The 18,430-nt window shown below is 36.0% G+C and overlaps 1 protein-coding gene across 2 annotated transcripts in view; it reads left to right on the forward strand.

The window, feature by feature from the left end:
- The window catches only part of tw (Protein O-mannosyl-transferase 2), a 96,212-nt gene that overhangs the window by 47,242 nt on the left and 30,540 nt on the right, over window positions 1–18,430 (forward strand). For both annotated transcript variants that reach the window (XM_072531932.1, XM_072531930.1), the window contains exon 8: window positions 11,321–11,370. In XM_072531932.1, the coding sequence (XP_072388033.1) occupies window positions 11,321–11,370 (50 nt within the window). The remainder of the gene's footprint in view (window positions 1–11,320; window positions 11,371–18,430) is intronic.

Below are 18,430 nucleotides of genomic sequence, written 5' to 3' on the forward strand. Positions count from 1 at the left end.
GCCTGAAATATTCCTCTCACACTTAATTCTTCTTTGGGTGGATCGTGCTGTTACGGAAAGATGATGAATTGGGTCTTCTCTGTGTTGATTTTTATCTTCCATTTGTTTTTATTATCAGCTATTCTATCTACCTGATCTAAGTCTCTGGACGATTCTTCTGTTGCTTTAGCTACGGTGTAAATTGCCGTGTCGACCGTGTATAAGACTGTGTTTTTTCTGGCATCAGTGGGCAGATCTGAAACAAAAATGTATCGTTGATAAAGAACTGCCTTGAGGGATCATGGATATCTTTTGGTTAGCTGATACCTGGAAAGTTCTATTAGTCAAACATGTGTCACATATGTTGACTAAGTAATGAGGTTGTCTAGCTCCTTCCATCTTGTAGTATAGGGCTTTTTTCCACATTGTGTCATAAGCTTTTTCTATGATCAGTATGGTCATTCCTGTTAGAATCACTGACCAGTCTTGCTAGTTGTAATTCAGTTTCTTCCTTTTCTAAATCCAAATTGGCCTTCTTGGATGACTCTTCTCCTTTCGGCATGTTTGTAGAGTCTTTTGTAAATAATTCTTTCCAATATTTTTCCTTCTGATTGCAGAAGTGATATCGGCCTGTAACTTTCTGGTCTCCTTCCATCCTTTTTTTGGTTTTAGTAGAGGAATAATTTTAGCAGAATTTTTAGATGAATAGTTTTAGCGTATTCTAGTCAGAATCTGTATATGTAGAATAGTTGCCCTATTATTTTCTTAGGTAGTTTCTTCAATGCAATATTGTAGATATTTTCTATTCCTGATGCTCTATTTTCTTTTTTTCTTTTAGTTTTTTTATTCTGTTAACCACTTCTGCTGGACTTGGATTGTCTTCTTCCTCTACTATAAAGTCGTTTCTTTCCTTTATCCTTTCGTAGTTGTGTATCATTTCTATGGTTTTCCTTCTGATGTGTGTTGATTCGGCCTGTGTGTTTCTGTCATTTTTTTGTAGTTGCATCCACTTTTTCTTGAGGTTCGAAATGTGTTTCTTCGTTGTCAATGATTTGTAGCATTTTGTCTCACTCTTCTTTTGGCTTTTATTAATTTCCATATATTGCCACAGTTTTCTTCTGGTCTTCAGATATAGTGCCATCTGCTTTCCGTGAGTAATTTAAATCTTATTGTTACCTCTTCCGATAATTCTTCTCCGTATATTTTGTATTCGATTTTTCTTATTCATTGGTATGCTTTTCTGGTCATATTCCTTTCTTTTATGATTTCTTTTAGTTCTTCAGGAATTATAAAATAAGACCACTTTAGTTTGTATTTTCCTTTAGTAATTTATTTGTCAGTGCTTGTTGAATTCTTACTAATCTCTTCTATTTATCTTTTTTCTTTTAATTCGAATTCTCTTTTTATCTTCATATCGTTAAGCTGTCTTCTGTAGCTTTGCCAATTTGCATATTTTAATTTTCATTTTTCGATTGGTTTAACTGTGCTAAGGTCTATTCTTGATGTTATGATTATTGTACCTGGTTTGTGGTCGGAACTGATTTGGAAATGTGTCCTAATGTCTTCCATTATTATTCCTTCTGTGACGAACGGATCTAGTTTTGAGTCAGTTTCTCTTCGATTCGGGATGATCCTTGTTGATTCGTCTGGGTGAATCATATTATCTCTGTCGTCACAATATCTTAAAAGTGTTTCTCCATCGTATCTCGTGTCTATACACCCCCATGGTATATGGTGTGCGTTGAAATCTTCTGCTAGGACAACTGTTCCTGGGGAGTCGAAATGTTGTTACTCCTCAGTGATGTGGTGTCTCTCTTCTTACTTTGGTATCGTAGTTGTTTATACTAATTATCTGCATGTTTGTCATGTGTAATGTCTAGGATACATATTACGTCTCGATTGTATTTAATGATTGTTTCTCTTAGCTCATTAATCTTTAGTCTTAGAGAGGCAATGTTGATCTCCATAATCTTCAGTTTTTTAATTGGCATTGTAAAGTTCTTGCTATTTTACTAACATCCTAGCTTTCCTGGCAAATGGTTTGGCTTGAAGTTCTTCTTTCATCCCTTCCAGGATTTTGAGCATGTCTACATCGATTTGTTGATTTCCGCCCATATGTCCGTAATTCTTGATGATGATGATAAATAGCTTGGTTGCGCTTTTGTTTCCTGTGGCTTCTGTGCCTGTGCAGTTTGTTCGTAAGACATTCCTGTCTTGGCTGTCCTATATACCAATGGATGAGGTGAAAGAACTGGTGTGTTCCTGTTGTTCTTCGCCGCTTGACTATCCAAATATTCATTGTCATTGCTGTAAGCTCTTCTCCACAGTTACAGCACTTAACTTTGTTCACCTGTCCTTTTAATAGAGGACAGTTTCTTGTAATGTATTCCTGGTTACATTTCGTGCACCTCGTGGTCCTGTTGCAATTTCTAGCGCTGTGTCCGAAGGCTTGGCAGTTGTAACACTGCATTGCTCTCTGAAGCTTTCTGTATGAGCCCCATTTGATACAGGTGTTTTGAAGTCCATTTATTTTCTCGATTTCCTTTAAATCTTGTGTCTGGATTAGGTAAGAATGTAAGTTTGTCCCATCTTATCCTGTTCTCTAGGTTTTATTTCAGAGACCTTGTATAATAATGTTGGATAATCATATAATGTTTATTAGATTGCTTCCATCAGGAGTTCCATATAGTGGAACTCTCGGGGTAGTTTACCCCCTGCATGGGATTGATTAACTCGAACTCACTGGATACTCATAATTACTTTATTGGTTCTCTAGTACAATAATAGAGAGAGTACCCAGTTGACGGATGACAACACTAGCTTCGACTGTTAACTCTTAATTCTCAATAATCTACTCCTATTATTTTCCGAGGTATTTAACTCACGTGCGTTTGTTTATACATTCGTGTTTTACTAATATAATTTATACACATTATTAAATAAGCTTTTGATTACATTTTCACTAGGTCAGCTCCTCGGTAAGCGTGTTCTAGTTACACCGATATTTTTAATGCCATAAACAAACAATCGCATTGAGCAATAAGCAATGGTTAATATTATTAAAAGGATTTTAAATTTTTAAACTGAATTGGGTTACTTAGATCTGATTTCTGGATGCCTAATTAAATCCCGTTACACTTGAGGACCCTTAAGCTAGCGGGGACACATGAGCGGAATCCAATTTAACCTACGTAATATTTTTTCACCCATTTTTCACTAATTTATTACCACCCTAATAATTTTTCACCACCAAACCAACCTTAAGGGGAGCGATTCTGCTGGCTTAAGATTCAAGCTAGCAGAATTCAAAAAAGAAACTTTTTGTTGATGGCATATTTTTTCACCCATTTTTCACTAATTTATTACCACCCTAATAATTTTTCACCACCAAACCACCCTTAATGGGAGCGATTCTGCTGGCTTAAGGTTCAAGCTAGCAGAATAATAAAATAAAAAATCTTTTTGTTAATGGCATATTTTTTCACCAATTTTTCACTAATTTATTACCACCCTAATAATTTTTCACCACCAAACCCCCCTTAATGGGAGCGATTCTGCTGGCTTAAGGTTCAAGCTAGCAGAATTCAAAAAAAAAACTTTTTGTTGATGACATATTTTTTCACCCATTTTTCACTAATTTATTACCACCCTAATAATTTTTCACCACCAAACCACCCTTAATGGGAGCGATTCTGCTGGCTTAAGGTTTAAGCTAGCAGAATTCAAAAAAAAAACTTTTTGTTGATGGCATATTTTTTCACCAATTTTTCACTAATTTATTACCACCCTAATAATTTTTCACCACCAAACCCCCCTTAATGGGAGCGATTCTGCTGGCTTAAGGTTCAAGCTAGCAGAATTCAAAAAAAAAACTTTTTGTTGATGACATATAGTTTCACCCATTTTTCACTAATTTATTACCACCCTAATAATTTTTCACCACCAAACCACCCTTAATGGGAGCGGTTCTTCTGGCTTAAGGTTCAAGATGGCAGAATTCAAAAAAAAAAAATTTTTGTTGATGGCATATTTTTCACCCATTTTTCACTAATGTATTACCACCCTTATATTGTTTCACCATTAAACCACCCTTAAGGGGAGCCATTCTGCTGGCTTGCGGTTCTGCTGGCTTGCGGTTCAAGCCAGCAGAATTAAAAAACATATTTATAATATACCACAGTGTTTTGCTAGGTTTTTACGAATTTATTACCATTCTAGTAATTTTTCACCCCTTAACTACCCCTTGTGAAAAGTTAATAATTGTGTTAGGTTAAAATTTAACGTGAAAAAAATCTTTTTTTACAATTTCACTATCCTCTACTTATAACTGACATAAAAAAGTATTTTTACCCTGATAAGTTTCCATCTCTAAACCAATCTTATTTGGAAACATTCCTGCTAGCTTAATATTCGAGCCAGCGTAATTAAAAAAAATTATTTATGATATACCACAGTATTTTGCTAAGTTTTTACGAATTTATTACCAACTTAGTAATTTTTTATCCCTCGACTAACCCTTAGTGGAAGTCAATAGTTCTGCTATGTTTAAATTAAAGGTGAAAAAGTTTTGTTTTATAATTTTACTAAATACTATTTATAAGTAAAATAAGAAACTCTCTGGTTAGTTTTTACTAAATGTTAACGAACTTCACCAATTCCACCATCTACACATTTACGCTGGTTGAACGCAAAGCAAATCTTTTCGGAAATATGAGATACTACAGTATTATGCTAGATTTGTACTAATACATTACCATCCTAGTAATTTTTCACCCTTCAACTACCCTCTATGAGGAGTCAATAATTCTACTACCTTAAAATTTAAGGTGATAAAAAATCTATTTTTATAATTTTACTGTATTCTACTTGTAACTGAAAATATAAATTGCTTGCCTGGTTTTTACTAAATTTGATCCACTCTTATAATTTTTGACCCCCTAAGCTTCAGATAATGGGAAACATTCAACAAGATACACATTGACGCTAGGTGAATAAAAAATCTTTTTGAAAACACAAGAGTGCTGTGCTACAATTTTACTATATTTTTACCAGCCTAGTCATGTTTTTCTCAACTACCCTAATTGAAAAACATTTTCAAATGTTATTCTATACTAACTAATATTTATTTTTTCAATGTTTAAATATTAAAAATATGAAAACACTTTATTCCAAAAACTATAAATTTTACCCGTTTTAAAAAATTGACTCTGATTCGAGTCGTATTACATGGCTAAGCGAAATCGAATCGTTAGTCCTTTTTATGAATATAAAATAACTGAAATCAAGTTGAGTTTTAGTAAATACAATGGAATTTTTATATTTCACAGAATAAATTACCAGGTAAGAAATATTCAAATTTAAATAATTTTATTACGTCTATTACATTATTTATCTGATTGTAAAGGAGGGTCGTCGGGATCGTGCGCACCTATTGCACCCTATTGTTAAAAGATTTGCATTCATTAGGTAGATGAAAATTTGAAAAATAATTTAGGTATTTAATAATATTTAAATAAGAAGAGTATTAACGATTGGTCAAAACATAATTTTAAGATTAGGTGTATAACATAAAGAATTTTAAAGGTTTTATAACATAAAGAATTTATATTGCAAAACATTTTAAGTAGGTATATTCAAATGAGACCGAAATTACCGGTTGGTCAGAACAGCTGATATAGATTATTTGCGTAGTAAAATAAATTTATATTAGCAGCATTTTAAAAATTTAAAGATATTTGTATTTTAATTCTTTGTCGATTTTTCATTCATTGTCAGTTGAATATAGGTAAAAATTAAAGGTTATTACAAAAAAATATTAACTTATTTATTTTGTTTATGAAAATGTTTGAAAGAATCGCCCACGGAGAGATCTGGTTTCTCGGCACAATCCACACACTCATAAATTGGGTTTTTTCTTATTTTTAGGATAGGACATACTCTGCATCTTTTCGTTTTCGTTTCGCGTTTGTCCGATTTATTAGCAATTATTTATAGGTAAATGTTCGCGTGCGATATTCCGTCTTTCTTTGCTTTTTTATAAATTAATTTACGAATTAATTCTAACCTTGATATCGTCTTTTATGTCTTTTGTTTAGTATATTGTTTAAAACTAAGTCTAACTTTCCACGGTACCATCGATTCATCTAGCGATAATTATTTTACTGGATAACGCAGAGCAGTCATTTTATTATTAAAAAGTCTATAACTGTTCTTATTCTATAAAACCGATCTTCAGGAATAACATTCGGTCCCATTGGATTATGGATGAAGATTAAGCACCTTAAAATTATAAGAAAAAGATCTCTTCCGATGTTCTGCAAAAAAGATTTTAAGCTGAATAGTGGATCTGTTTTCCAATAACCCACCAATCTTGAAATCCGTATGTGTCAGTGTGGAGAATTTCCCATCAATACTAGAAATTCAAATAAGGAAAGTAGTTTACATCTTTAAATGCTAGAATTTACACAAACACCAACTTCACCAACTTTTTTATATGCTAAACATTGCAATATTGTTGTTTTGTACACTACCTATTTTTTAACAAAATTTTACAACTTAAAAAGGGATCATTCCCGTGAGTTGGCTGTATATCATATAGTTAAAAAACTCGAACATTGAAGTAAAACACTGTTGTGATTGGTATATTTAATTAAATTTTAAAAATCCTAAAGGATTAAGTTCAAAACGTTTTCGGACTTATCAGTCCAGTGAAAGTTGTAGTACTTTTAGTAAGTAATTAATAAGTAATAGGTAAGTAGTAATTTTTAATTAAATATACCAATTATTACAACAGAAGTGTTTTTCACACACACACACACACACTCGCACACACACACACCGTGTAAATGTATTCAAGTATTTTTGAAAAAACAAATTTATTTAATTTTTGTTAAAGGGGTAGTAAGGGGTGAAAAATTACTGAAGTTGTAATAAATTCGTAAAATCCTAGCAGAACACTGTGGTAGATCATAAATATTTTTTTTAATTCTGCTAGCTTGAACCGTAAGCCAGCAGAATCGCTTCCCTTAAGGGTGGTTTGATGGTGAAAAAATATTAGGGTGGTAATAAATTAGTGAAAAATGGGTGAAAAAATATGCCATCAACAAAAAGTTTTTTTTTTTAATTCTGCTAGCTTAAACCTTAAGCCAGCAGAATCGCTCCCATTAAGGGTGGTTTGGTGGTGAAAAATTATTAGGGTGGTAATAAATTAGTGAAAAATTAGTGAAAAAATATGCCACCAACAAAAAGTTTTTTTTCTGAATTCTGCTAGCTTGAACCTTAAGCCAGCAGAATCGTTCCCATTAAGGGTGGTTTGGTGGTGAAAAAATATTAGGGTGGTAATAAATTAGTGAAAAATGGGTGAAAAAATATGCCATCAACAAAAAGTTTTTTTTTTGAATTCTGCTAGCTTAAACCTTAAGCCAGCAGAATCGCTCCCATTAAGGGTGGTTTGGTGGTGAAAAATTATTAGGGTGGTAATAAATTAGTGAAAAATTGGTGAAAAAATATGCCATCAACAAAAATTTTTTTTTTTGAATTCTGCTAGCTTGAACCTTAAGCCAGCAGAATCGCTCCCATTAAGGGGGGTTTGGTGGTGAAAAATTATTAGGGTGGTAATAAATTAGTGAAAAATTGGTGAAAAAATATGCCATCAACAAAAAGTTTTTTTTTTAAATTCTGCTAGCTTGAACCTTAAGCCAGCAGAATCGCTCCCCTTAAGGTTGGTTTGGTGGTGAAAAATTATTAGGGTGGTAATAAATTAGTGAAAAATTGGTGAAAAAATATTACGTAGGTTAAATTGGATTCCGCTCATGTGTCCCCGCTAGCTTAAGGGACCTTTACACTTGGCGTTGATTCCCTGTTCCTTCAGTTCTTTTTGACGTTCTTCGATATCCATTCCTGGGGTAGTTCTTATGATTGCTTTTTTCATAATTTCTTCCTTCCTTGTGTAAGGAAGAAATGTCCTTTGAGAGCGTTTTTTGTAGCCTCGAAGCCTGCGACAGAAGGTTCTCCAAGTAGCTCTTTGTCTTTGTCTGCAGACTTTTTTAAACTCTCTTAAATTTGATTGATAAGAATCCCAATGCTCTTTGAGTTTGGTGCGTTTTGCTCTATTAAAAGCCGTCTTGCTATCTTCCTAAGATGTTACAGTTATTACAGCTTATTCTGTTTTGGATAAATACCGTATACCTTTCCAATTCTGTATTAGTTTCTGGAGTTGAAGCCTTTTCATTTCGCAGAGCATCTTCTGAGAGCCGGTTGTAGAGTTCTACATCCGTCCTCCTAGGGTCGCGCGATTTGATAAGGCTTTTTTCCAGACTAATATTATAGGTTAGCCAGTGGTCAGACATAGAGGCATCCTCTGATTTTATTCGATATTTCAGCTGTTGCTAGCGTGATATCTACGACTGTTTGGCTACGAACATTAATAAAGGTAGGTTCGGTGCCTCTATTTAAGATATACAAATCTTTTCTAATAATATAGTCATAAACAGACTTACCTCGAACGTTGGTATCTCTGCTGCCCCAGCCTAAATGGTGATGGTTCGAATCGCTGCCGATAATAAGTTGTATCTTCTGACTGAGACAATGGTCTACCAGATCTTCCATTTCCTTTGTTGGTGGTAAGGTGGCTGCATCTGAGGGTAGGTTGACCGATGTTAGTATCAACTCTTGTTGATACTCAACAAGAGCAAAAGCTCTTTTTTTGTCCTTTCCCCACGGGCATTTCACTTTAACCACAGTTACGTCTGAGGTGCAAAACTGCGCCATGGGGGAGGCTTTGATTTTTCTGGGAACATAATATATTGCTGTCCTCGGTTGTTGATTGCTTGGTAAGCTGAACATTTGACCGTTTAGACTGCTAAGACCAGTTATTTTGGTCTTAGTTATCCAAGGTTCTTGGATTAGTGCTATTGCATCCTCCGTTACATCCAGACGGCGATATAGTGTCTCCGTTGCAACCTTTTTGTGTTGCAGGTTGCATTGAATAATAGTAACCTTATTTTTTCCGATGTCCTTGCTCATGGCTTAGGTATCGTTTCTGTTCTTTTAGGTTTCTTTCCTCCTCGGTTTAGAAGGGGGCACCCTTAGTCGTTTCGGAGCCTCCTCTGCAGAGTTCGTCGACCATCGTCTGATGGTCTTCCCCCTGCTGTGGGACTAGGGGTGTCTCAGTTTCAGCAACCGTCGTCGGCTGCCGAGTGTCTAAGGTTCTGGTTCCGAGGAGATATCCTTCACTTTGTTGGTGCTTGCTTTTAGAGTCAATGAGGTGAACGTCTAGCTCAGCCTCATTGCCCTTTTCCTAAGAACAGCCATGTCATCGTCTCCGATTCCGAAGATGAACAGGTGTCTTTAGGATCCTTTTTTACCTCATGGTGGAAGGTGCACCATCTCGCAACTGCGATGTCTGGATTTTGCGCCGTTAACCTACACAGCACTCTTTCTGGGTCATCAGAGGTGCTAGTAGCATCCTCTGGGATCTATAGAGAGGCTTTGGCAAATTTTGGGTGCTTATCCTGACTGACAACAGCCAATGATGCTTCCTCCCACGGTTTGAGATCAGCTGTAACCTTTTCCAGCCATACAAGCGCCTCATCGTCATCACAGACTACTCTGATGATCTCACCCGAGTCAGTCCACGATTTGAACGTGGGTGCTTTTACCTGGCTGCTGGAGGTGGATAAGATTGCTCTGTCCAATTCCTCGATCAGGCTACGTTTAATAAGGTTTGCCCGGTCGGCAGTGACCTTTCTATACGGGTTTACCTTATCTATAATAGCGACCATAATATGTATTAAAGCGGCTTCCGCGAAGCTTTGGGAATGCGCAGCGGCGTTTTCACCACTGCGTGACTTCTTATGCTTCCTCGGCGTGCCCTCCGTGGAGGTACTTGGGTGAAGGCGCTTCACACTCGCGCCTCTTTTGGAGCTGGAACCGTTGTCAGCCTCCGATGTGGGCACCTTCACTTTATTTTGGGAGGGGCTGGAGAGGGATGAGCTGCTCCCGCGGGTGCTTTTCCCATCGTCTCTCTGGCCTTCCTCCTTCTTTTTTCCTCGGTGCCACAAATTCTGCGGCGTTTTGGCCAATTTTCCTGAGGTGGTCCTTGTCTATCCTCCGCTTGGGCCAAAATTTGAGGTGAACATTGCTGTTCATCCTTAGCTCCGGCTTCAGGCTGAGGTGAACGTATCGGTCCAGCCTCCGGTTGGGCCAAGATTGGAGGTGAACATTGCTGTCCATCCTTAACTGCGGCTTCAGACTGAGGTGAACGTTTTGGTCCAGCCTCGGAATTTGGATTTGGTTTTTTGTTTTTTTGTACATTCATGTTGTTCCCACGAGTAGCTAGGGAAAGGTTGGTCGCTTCTGGCAGAGCTCCGCATTACCAGGGGAAGGCTTTATACAATGGGGTTTGCCTGGTTTTCCAGGGGGATCGTTCACGACCACATAAAGCCCTGTGGCCATACAGCCATCGGCACAATTACCTCATACCTTAGCTTGGGTAGGCTGCTTCTTGGTCGCTGAAGCAGTTCATCCATTCTTAGTCTCTCAAATACCTGGGAGAGATTCCCAGATACCCCAGAGATCTATGTGGTGACATAAGCTGTTCTAGCGTGGTCGTTTCACATCTTTTTATACTTCTCATTCACTAGGCCTAGCCCGTTTATAGGGGATACCTTCATTCAACGGAGAGCTCCTTATTAGGGAGATCCCATTCATTCACACACACATACTTGTTCCACTTCCTACGACAGACTACATCCCTATCTGAACAGTCAGCTTAAGCCTCCGAACCTACGTCAAGGTCGTGCAGCCCCTATCGGAGGCACTGTGTGGTTTATTCCCATATAAAAATTATTTATAATTAAAAATAAAACACTCAATACGAAGAATCGCTGGCCTGTTAGTTTCTGGTAAAAGGCCAAATAAGAACTGCTGTGGGACGTTTAGACAAGAGATTTCTGTTAGGTGAACGTATCGGTCCAGCCTCCGGTTGGGCCAAGATTGGAGGTGAACATTGCTGTCCATCCTTAACTGCGGCTTCAGACTGAGGTGAACGTTTTGGTCCAGCCTCGGAATTTGGATTTGGTTTTTTGTTTTTTTGTACATTCATGTTGTTCCCACGAGTAGCTAGGGAAAGGTTGGTCGTTATTATTATAACTCTATAAATTGTGGAATTTTTTTTGCCCATTACGATAATTTTTACGTTTTTCTGTATCTTTTTTATCTGTATATTTCATCTGTTTTTCCAGATACACATACACATTCTGTAAAATTTTGTACTCTTATATGGTTAAATGTTATAATTAAATTAATAAAACAATAAGTTTATGTTAACAATTTTTTTCAGTGGTAATGGAGATGGATTTTACAGTTCTGCCTTCCAATCACAACTCATTGGTAAGTAATTGAAAGAATGGATTAAACTTATTTCGGACGATTCGTTTTATCTACCAAAATTTGCAATGTTAACATAAACCTAGAAAAGTATTGAAATAAGGTAATAAGTGTATCGTCTTGTAACCTCGGGAACCTTTTTTGGATGGTGCTAGAAAGGTCACCAAGGACACACTGCGAACGGCAGCTAGATGGCTGATGGAGAGCGAGTCGGGAGTTTTTCTTGAAACTAGCTTTTGGATCCGGGAATGGATCCAACAGAAGAAATAATAAAGATAAGACAAGATAAGATAGATTAGAAAAGACAGAGAAATAGATAACAAGAGAGATAGGTAAAATTGCCAAAAATAAGAGAAGATAAGAAAAAGGGCGCCACTTAACTTTTTGAGGTTACAAAGGGAAAATTAAGAAACCTTAGAAACGAAGAGAGATAAAGAGAGATAATTAGGTTATGAGAACAAATACAAGAAAAGATATTAACAGTTAATTATTAAATAAATGTGGTCAACTCACTACATAAACAAATAATAAATAATATGTTCGGTGGAATTCATCTACCTACTTACCTACAAACGTATATACAGCCTTTTTATTAGCAAATATTCAGAGATACTCTATTATCAGGAAACTTATTAGGAGTAAATGAATAAAATTCAGTAAGTAAACAAAACAAAATATATTCAATAACTGAATCGGTAAATTGATGATACCAGAAGCCTGAATTCCAAAAACAAGAAATACAAATAAATCTCCTGTAACATGTAAAAAAATGCGAAATCTTTCAGTATAATAGACATAGACACTTGCACATATAAATAAAATATAACATTAAGGAGAACTTGATGAAGAAATACATCAAATATAGAGGTACATACAAGACCAATACCCGACATACGAAGAAGTAATACAGGCAATTAAAAAACTTAAAAATAATAAGACACCAGGTAGCGATGGTATACCCGCAGAGTGCTTAAAACATGGAAGAGAAGCGTTGTACAGTTCTATATATAAGCTAATTCAAGACATTTGGCGAGAAGAAACAATGCCAGATGAATGGAAAGAAGGGATTTTAAACAAGCATTTGATATAAAGTATGCAGGGCCAGACTGTGGACAGCGATGCAGGAACTTGGCTTTCCAAACAAACTAGTCAGGTTGATACGGATGTGTATGGAACGGTTACGATGTAAGGTGAGAGTTGGACAACAATACTCGGGGTCATTTGAAATAAACAATGGACTAAAACAGGGAGATGCACTTTCACCACAACTCTTCAACTTAGCTCTGGAACACATAATCAAAAGTGCAAGAATCGAAAAACCGAATACAGTATTTCATCGAGAAGGACCAAACTTACTACTGGCATTTGCAGACGATATCGATCTAATAGGAAACACACGATTAATAATGAAGGAGACTTTGGTGAGGTTCGAGAAGGAAGCAGAGAAGATGCGGCTCCAAATCAACGAAAACAAGACGAAATATGTATATAAGCCGCAATAACCAAAGCAGAGACAGAATCGGCCAGAACATCACCATCGATGACTTTAACTTTGAGCGCGTTAGAGAATTCAAGTACCTTGGAACAACAATAACTGAAGACAATAACGGATCACAAGAAATAAACAACAGGATCCAGGCCCGCAACAGATATCTTTTTGCCCTCCAAAACCTTATAAAATCGAAACAACTAACAAGACGTACGAAGATACAGGTCTATAAAACAATCATACGATCCGTTGTGATGTATGGAAGCGAAACGTGGACGATAACAAAGGCAAACGAAGAGAGACTATGTGTTTGGGAAAGAAAAATCCTAAGGAAGATCTTTGGGCCTGTGCTGAATGAAGCATCAGGACAATATAGGATAAGTACTAACAAAGAGCTCGAAGAACTTTACCCAGACGCAACATCATAAATGAAATAAAGTCCAGAAGACTCCAATGGGCAGGACACCTCAGAAGACATTCTGACGAACGAACAGTAAGACTGGTATGGGAGGAAGTCCCAACTGGAAGGAGACCACGCGGACGCCCTCGTCTCCGGTGGCGACATAATATAGCAGGAGACCTAAGCACTATGGGCGAGGAGAATTGGATGCAGGTTGCTCAAGACAGAAAACGGTGGAAGCATGTTAAAACCCACGAAGGGTTATAACGCCACGGAGTAAGTAAGTAAGAACTTGATGTTTTTAAAAAAATTCTTAAAAAAGGCTTATCTCGAGATAACTGGCTTTAAACGTAATAATTTATAGCAAGTACAAAATAATACTAAACTAATTTACAATAAAGTTGCAGAAGTACAGAGACAAGATTATAAAAATCGGTTTTACCAAAAATTAAAATAAGGACCAAACCGCATTTGGTTCACAAGAAGCTACTCGCACAGCTTTTATTTAAATAATGAATGTTTGTAATTAATATTTGTTAATGAAAAGATATGAAAGTTAATGAAAAATCTGAAAAGTGCAATTGGTGAAATTGTTGTTCCTTAGAGGAATTGATTGCATCGGTAGTTAGCTTTAACCACCGATCAGGAAAATGTTGTCGAAGATAGCCCGTAGATTATTCTACTTTGGAGATAATTGGAGTTAATATTAATAGTAAGACCACTTTCAGTAACTTTAGATGATGTTGCCTCTTAAATCGCACTGAATTTAAACTGTACTTAACTTTAATATCAAACACTGAAGGTAATTTATAATGTATATTTGATCTACTCGGGTGTTAGATCAAACTACTTAAGATACAATAGAAGTGTATATATACACTTATAGATAAATTCCCAGAGAAAGAAATACGTCCAAACTCTTAGACGACGCAACCAAAAGTCCGTCTAATCTCTTAGGCTACCCAACTAAAAGTGATTCTCTCTTTTTCAAATTGGACAAACTATTCCCTAGAATAGAATAATCCCCACTTAAAGAATTCCTTCTTAACAAGAACCGACTTATTTTCACTTTCGGCGGAAACATATAAACATAACGGTATTTTTTAAAAAGGGAAGCAAAACGGCAAATAACTGTACAATATTAGGGAAACGGTTCTTTTTGAAGTAAAGCTAGTTGTAAGAAGTTTAAAAAATTTTATTACCCTCTTCCCAGCGTTATAAATAAAGGCCTAAATGTTCTTTGTTCCCAAAAATTTGACGACAACAAAGGTTGCTCTCAAATTTCTAATAAAGCAGCCATAAAGTAAACTGCAGGCTTCGGTACTTCTTTTAAGAAATAAAAAAGCTGAGAGATATAGGTACTAAGAATTAAGTCTGTAAAGAAACAAAATCCAAAAGTACCGTTACCTTCTCATAAAAGACTAAAAGGACGATTTTTAGATACGGCCATTGGCGTAGCTGCGGTAATTGCAAAGGGTTTTTAAAATTAATCTTAAAGTAATATATAATATTGATATAAGGTTGAATGCTCGAATAAATGAACTTTGATCAAATGAAACGCAGATATCGAGCACAGTTTATTAATTAAGTCTTGCCCAAGTACTTTTGCTTCCTAGAGCATATTCAGGGGCATTTCGTCAATTTTGGCCTATCCAACAATCATAGAATGTCATAAACATAAAATTGTACATTACACTACACTACACAAGGACAAACAGTTTAAACATTTTAAAATAGACGAAGCTACATTATGGTTGGCATCAGGAGAGAGAATGATGCCATTCTAACAGTCGAGATCAACAAAAAGATCTTTTTGTTGCGTTTATAGACTATGAGAAAGCTTTCGACAAAGTTAAACATAACATTCTCATGGAATGTCTAAAGAGAAAAGGACTCGACAAAAATGACATTACATGGAACATTAGATGGAAATAGCACGGATGCGCAACAGATAAGTAGAGGAGTGAGACAGTGCTATGTACTTTCACCATTACTATTTAATATATATTCCGAAGAGTTATTTACGCAAGCACTTAAAAACTGTACAGAAGGAATCAAGATAAATGGTGAAAATATAAATAACATCCGTTATGCTGACGATACAGTCATTATCGCTGAAAGTGAGACAGACCTGCAGACGTTACTAAACACAGTTTGTGATACTGGGGAACAGTTTGGTTATACAATAAACATAAAGAAAACAAAAACCGTGGTTATCAGTAAGAGGGGAAAAGTCATTACAAAGATCCAGATAAAAAATGAAGATATTGAGTAAGTGGAAAAAAAGAAATACTTAGGAGTCTGGATTACGGAAGATCTGAATCCGAAATCCGAAATTCGGTCAAGAATAGAGCAATCAAGAGCAGCCTTTTTGAAGATGAGGAAATTTCTGAGTAACCAAAGACTCAATCTGCAAATCCGATATCGGATGGTAAAATGTTATATCCACCCTATTCTTCTTTATGGTGTCGAAGCCTGGACTGTTAATGTTTACTTAATGAGAGAACTAGAAGCTTTTGGGATGTGGCTTTTTAGGAGAATTTTGAAGATACCATGGACACAGAATGGGAAGAAACAGAGAACTTTTGACCACCATTAAAAGGGTAAAATCGAAGGAAAATGAGGACCTGGTAGACGACAAATATCCTGGCTGAAAAACATTAGCGACTGGACCAGGTTAAACACACGGACGCTCTTAAGGAAAAATAGAAGATAGAGACGAATTCACAATGGTTATAGCCAACCTTCATTAGTGGAGACGGCACTAGAAGAAGAACACTTTACACTAACTCAAAATGGTTTTCTTCGTTTGAGCCTCCTTTCAAATCCAGTATTATCGAGAAACTAGATGGCCTCGACGTTTACATGATTGTGAAGCTGTTGTTCGTGACTACCTGCCATTTTTACATCTTCCATCTCAAAGTTCTTGTGGAGGTCGACATTTCTGATATACCAAGGAGCATCTACGATGTTCCTTAATACTTTATTCTGGAATCTCTGAATAATCTTGAAATCTTGGCACAGTCCCAGAGTTGGCAACCATATGTTCCCTTTTCTTTTTAATATGGGCTTTCCACCGAAGTCTTGCGTCTAGTGTGATACTCAAGGTTCATTTAGTTTGATTTTCCATTTTATATTCCAATTATGGTTTTTATTTATTGACAACTGTAATTTTTCTGCTGCTTCATCGCTGGTATCGCCTACTACTAGGATGGCAGTATTATCAGCAAAGCTGAAATATCTGTCAAATAGGTATAACTGTAAAATTTCTGAATATTGTTTAGGCACAAGAATTTTGAGTTTGTAGATTAAACCAGCATATCATACTTTATCGAATGCCTTAGCTACTTCTAAAAAGATTGTAGAACAGACTTTCTTTTCTTCTAATGATTTTTCAATTATGTTGGTAATTTTGTGTAACTGATCAATCATAGAATTTTTTTTTCAAAGCCAAATTGGTGGTTTGGATCACTTTTTTCTCTTCTCTTATTGGTATAATTCTGTTTAGCAGGAGTTTCTCAAAAAGCTTCCACATCACTTGTAAAAGTGATATTGGCCTATATCATGAGACTTCATTTGGTGATTTTCTTGGTTTTGGTATCATTGGTCAATTCAGCATTGATTATGTTGCTCATATGGCTTTACGATACAGGTTTTTAGTAATTCTCCAATGATTAGATCATATACTGGTGCTTTTTTCGGATTTATGTTGTCTTTTATTCCATTAGCTACTTCCTTCGTGGATGTTAATTTAATTCTCTCTTCTGTCTGAATAGGCTATAGCGATATTTGATCATTAATTTGGTTTTCATGCGGTTTCAATGTATTTTCTAAATATGTGGTAAATATCTTTGCCTTTTGCTTATTACTTCTAACCCAGCTACCGTCTTCCAGTTTAATAAGTGAAGAATGGTTTGCTGGTATTTTTAGCCTTTTTGTTGCTTTACATAGAGAATACTCAGTGCTGCTATCATCCGTCAACTCTCAAAAAAGAACTGATTGGCTCATTTTTTTATGTTTTGAATCTCTCTTTTTTTGAAGTTCAAATTTGTTTTATCTTTAGGAGCTCTGGTTTGTTACCACTTCCTTCTTAGTTTTTTGTTTACAATAATGTTGAACGTTATCTTTTATTATTATTGCGATGCCTTCTTTTCCTGCATTGTCAGGATGTATAGTGTGGTATATCCTATATCCTCTAAACTTCATGAAATATTGTTTAGTGAAATGTGCTTCAGATATGAGACACAAATCAACTTCTTGTATATCTTCTTCTTCTGGTGCACTCCTTTACTGGAGGTTTGCGATCACACGGTCACTACATCAAAATGTTCTTTATTCTGCGCCACTCTTGGTAATTGTTGAATGTTCATGCCCGTCCAAGTTCTGATATTGTGAAGCCACTCTATATTTAGCGATTCTATATCTAGGAAACGTAAATGGCGATAGTTTGGTCATACAATTGGTCAAGAAAATCAACAACAACCATTGCTAGACACTGTCAGATTTGCATTAAAGGACTCCAAGAAAAAGAAGAATAAAAAACCAACACACATATAAAAAGGACAATAAAAAAGGAACCAAAAAAACAACTTAAATTTTGAACAAAGCAAAAAAGGTATCGCACAAAAGTGAATGGAAAAATCTGGTAAACAAGTTCGGTCGGTACTCAACCGGTGGTGCGGAGATTATGTCTCTCCATTAATGACTTTTGCAATTTAGCACTGTTCCACTATAAACTGTATACCGTACGATAAGTTTTGTTGCCCCTTCGCCAATAATTTTTCATTATACAGTGGTTGTTTAAAGCAATAAGAGCGTAGATTTGTCACGCTCAAGAAGTGTCACTAGAAAAGTTGAGGAAAGAGAATACCGGGATACATAAATTTGTGCAACAATCGAGGTAGATTCAACACGTTAAAGTAGAACCGTTGCTAGAGAGTTAGATGTTAGCGATGTTACTGTAACGAAAGGATGGAAAAAGCACGGTTGCAAGAATTTTAAATATGCGAAAACGCAGCAGCTTTATCCAAACGACTACTTTCGAAGAATGGAGTTTTGTGAAACTCTATTAACGAAGGCTAATGATGAACCCAATTTTATTTAAATCATTTTATTTACTGATGAATCCTCTGTTTCGTTAGTAGGGAGTCACAATCCTTCAATTACGAGGTATT

Source organism: Diabrotica undecimpunctata, chromosome 5 (genome assembly GCF_040954645.1).
Source record: "Diabrotica undecimpunctata isolate CICGRU chromosome 5, icDiaUnde3, whole genome shotgun sequence".
Taxonomy (NCBI): domain Eukaryota; kingdom Metazoa; phylum Arthropoda; class Insecta; order Coleoptera; family Chrysomelidae; genus Diabrotica; species Diabrotica undecimpunctata.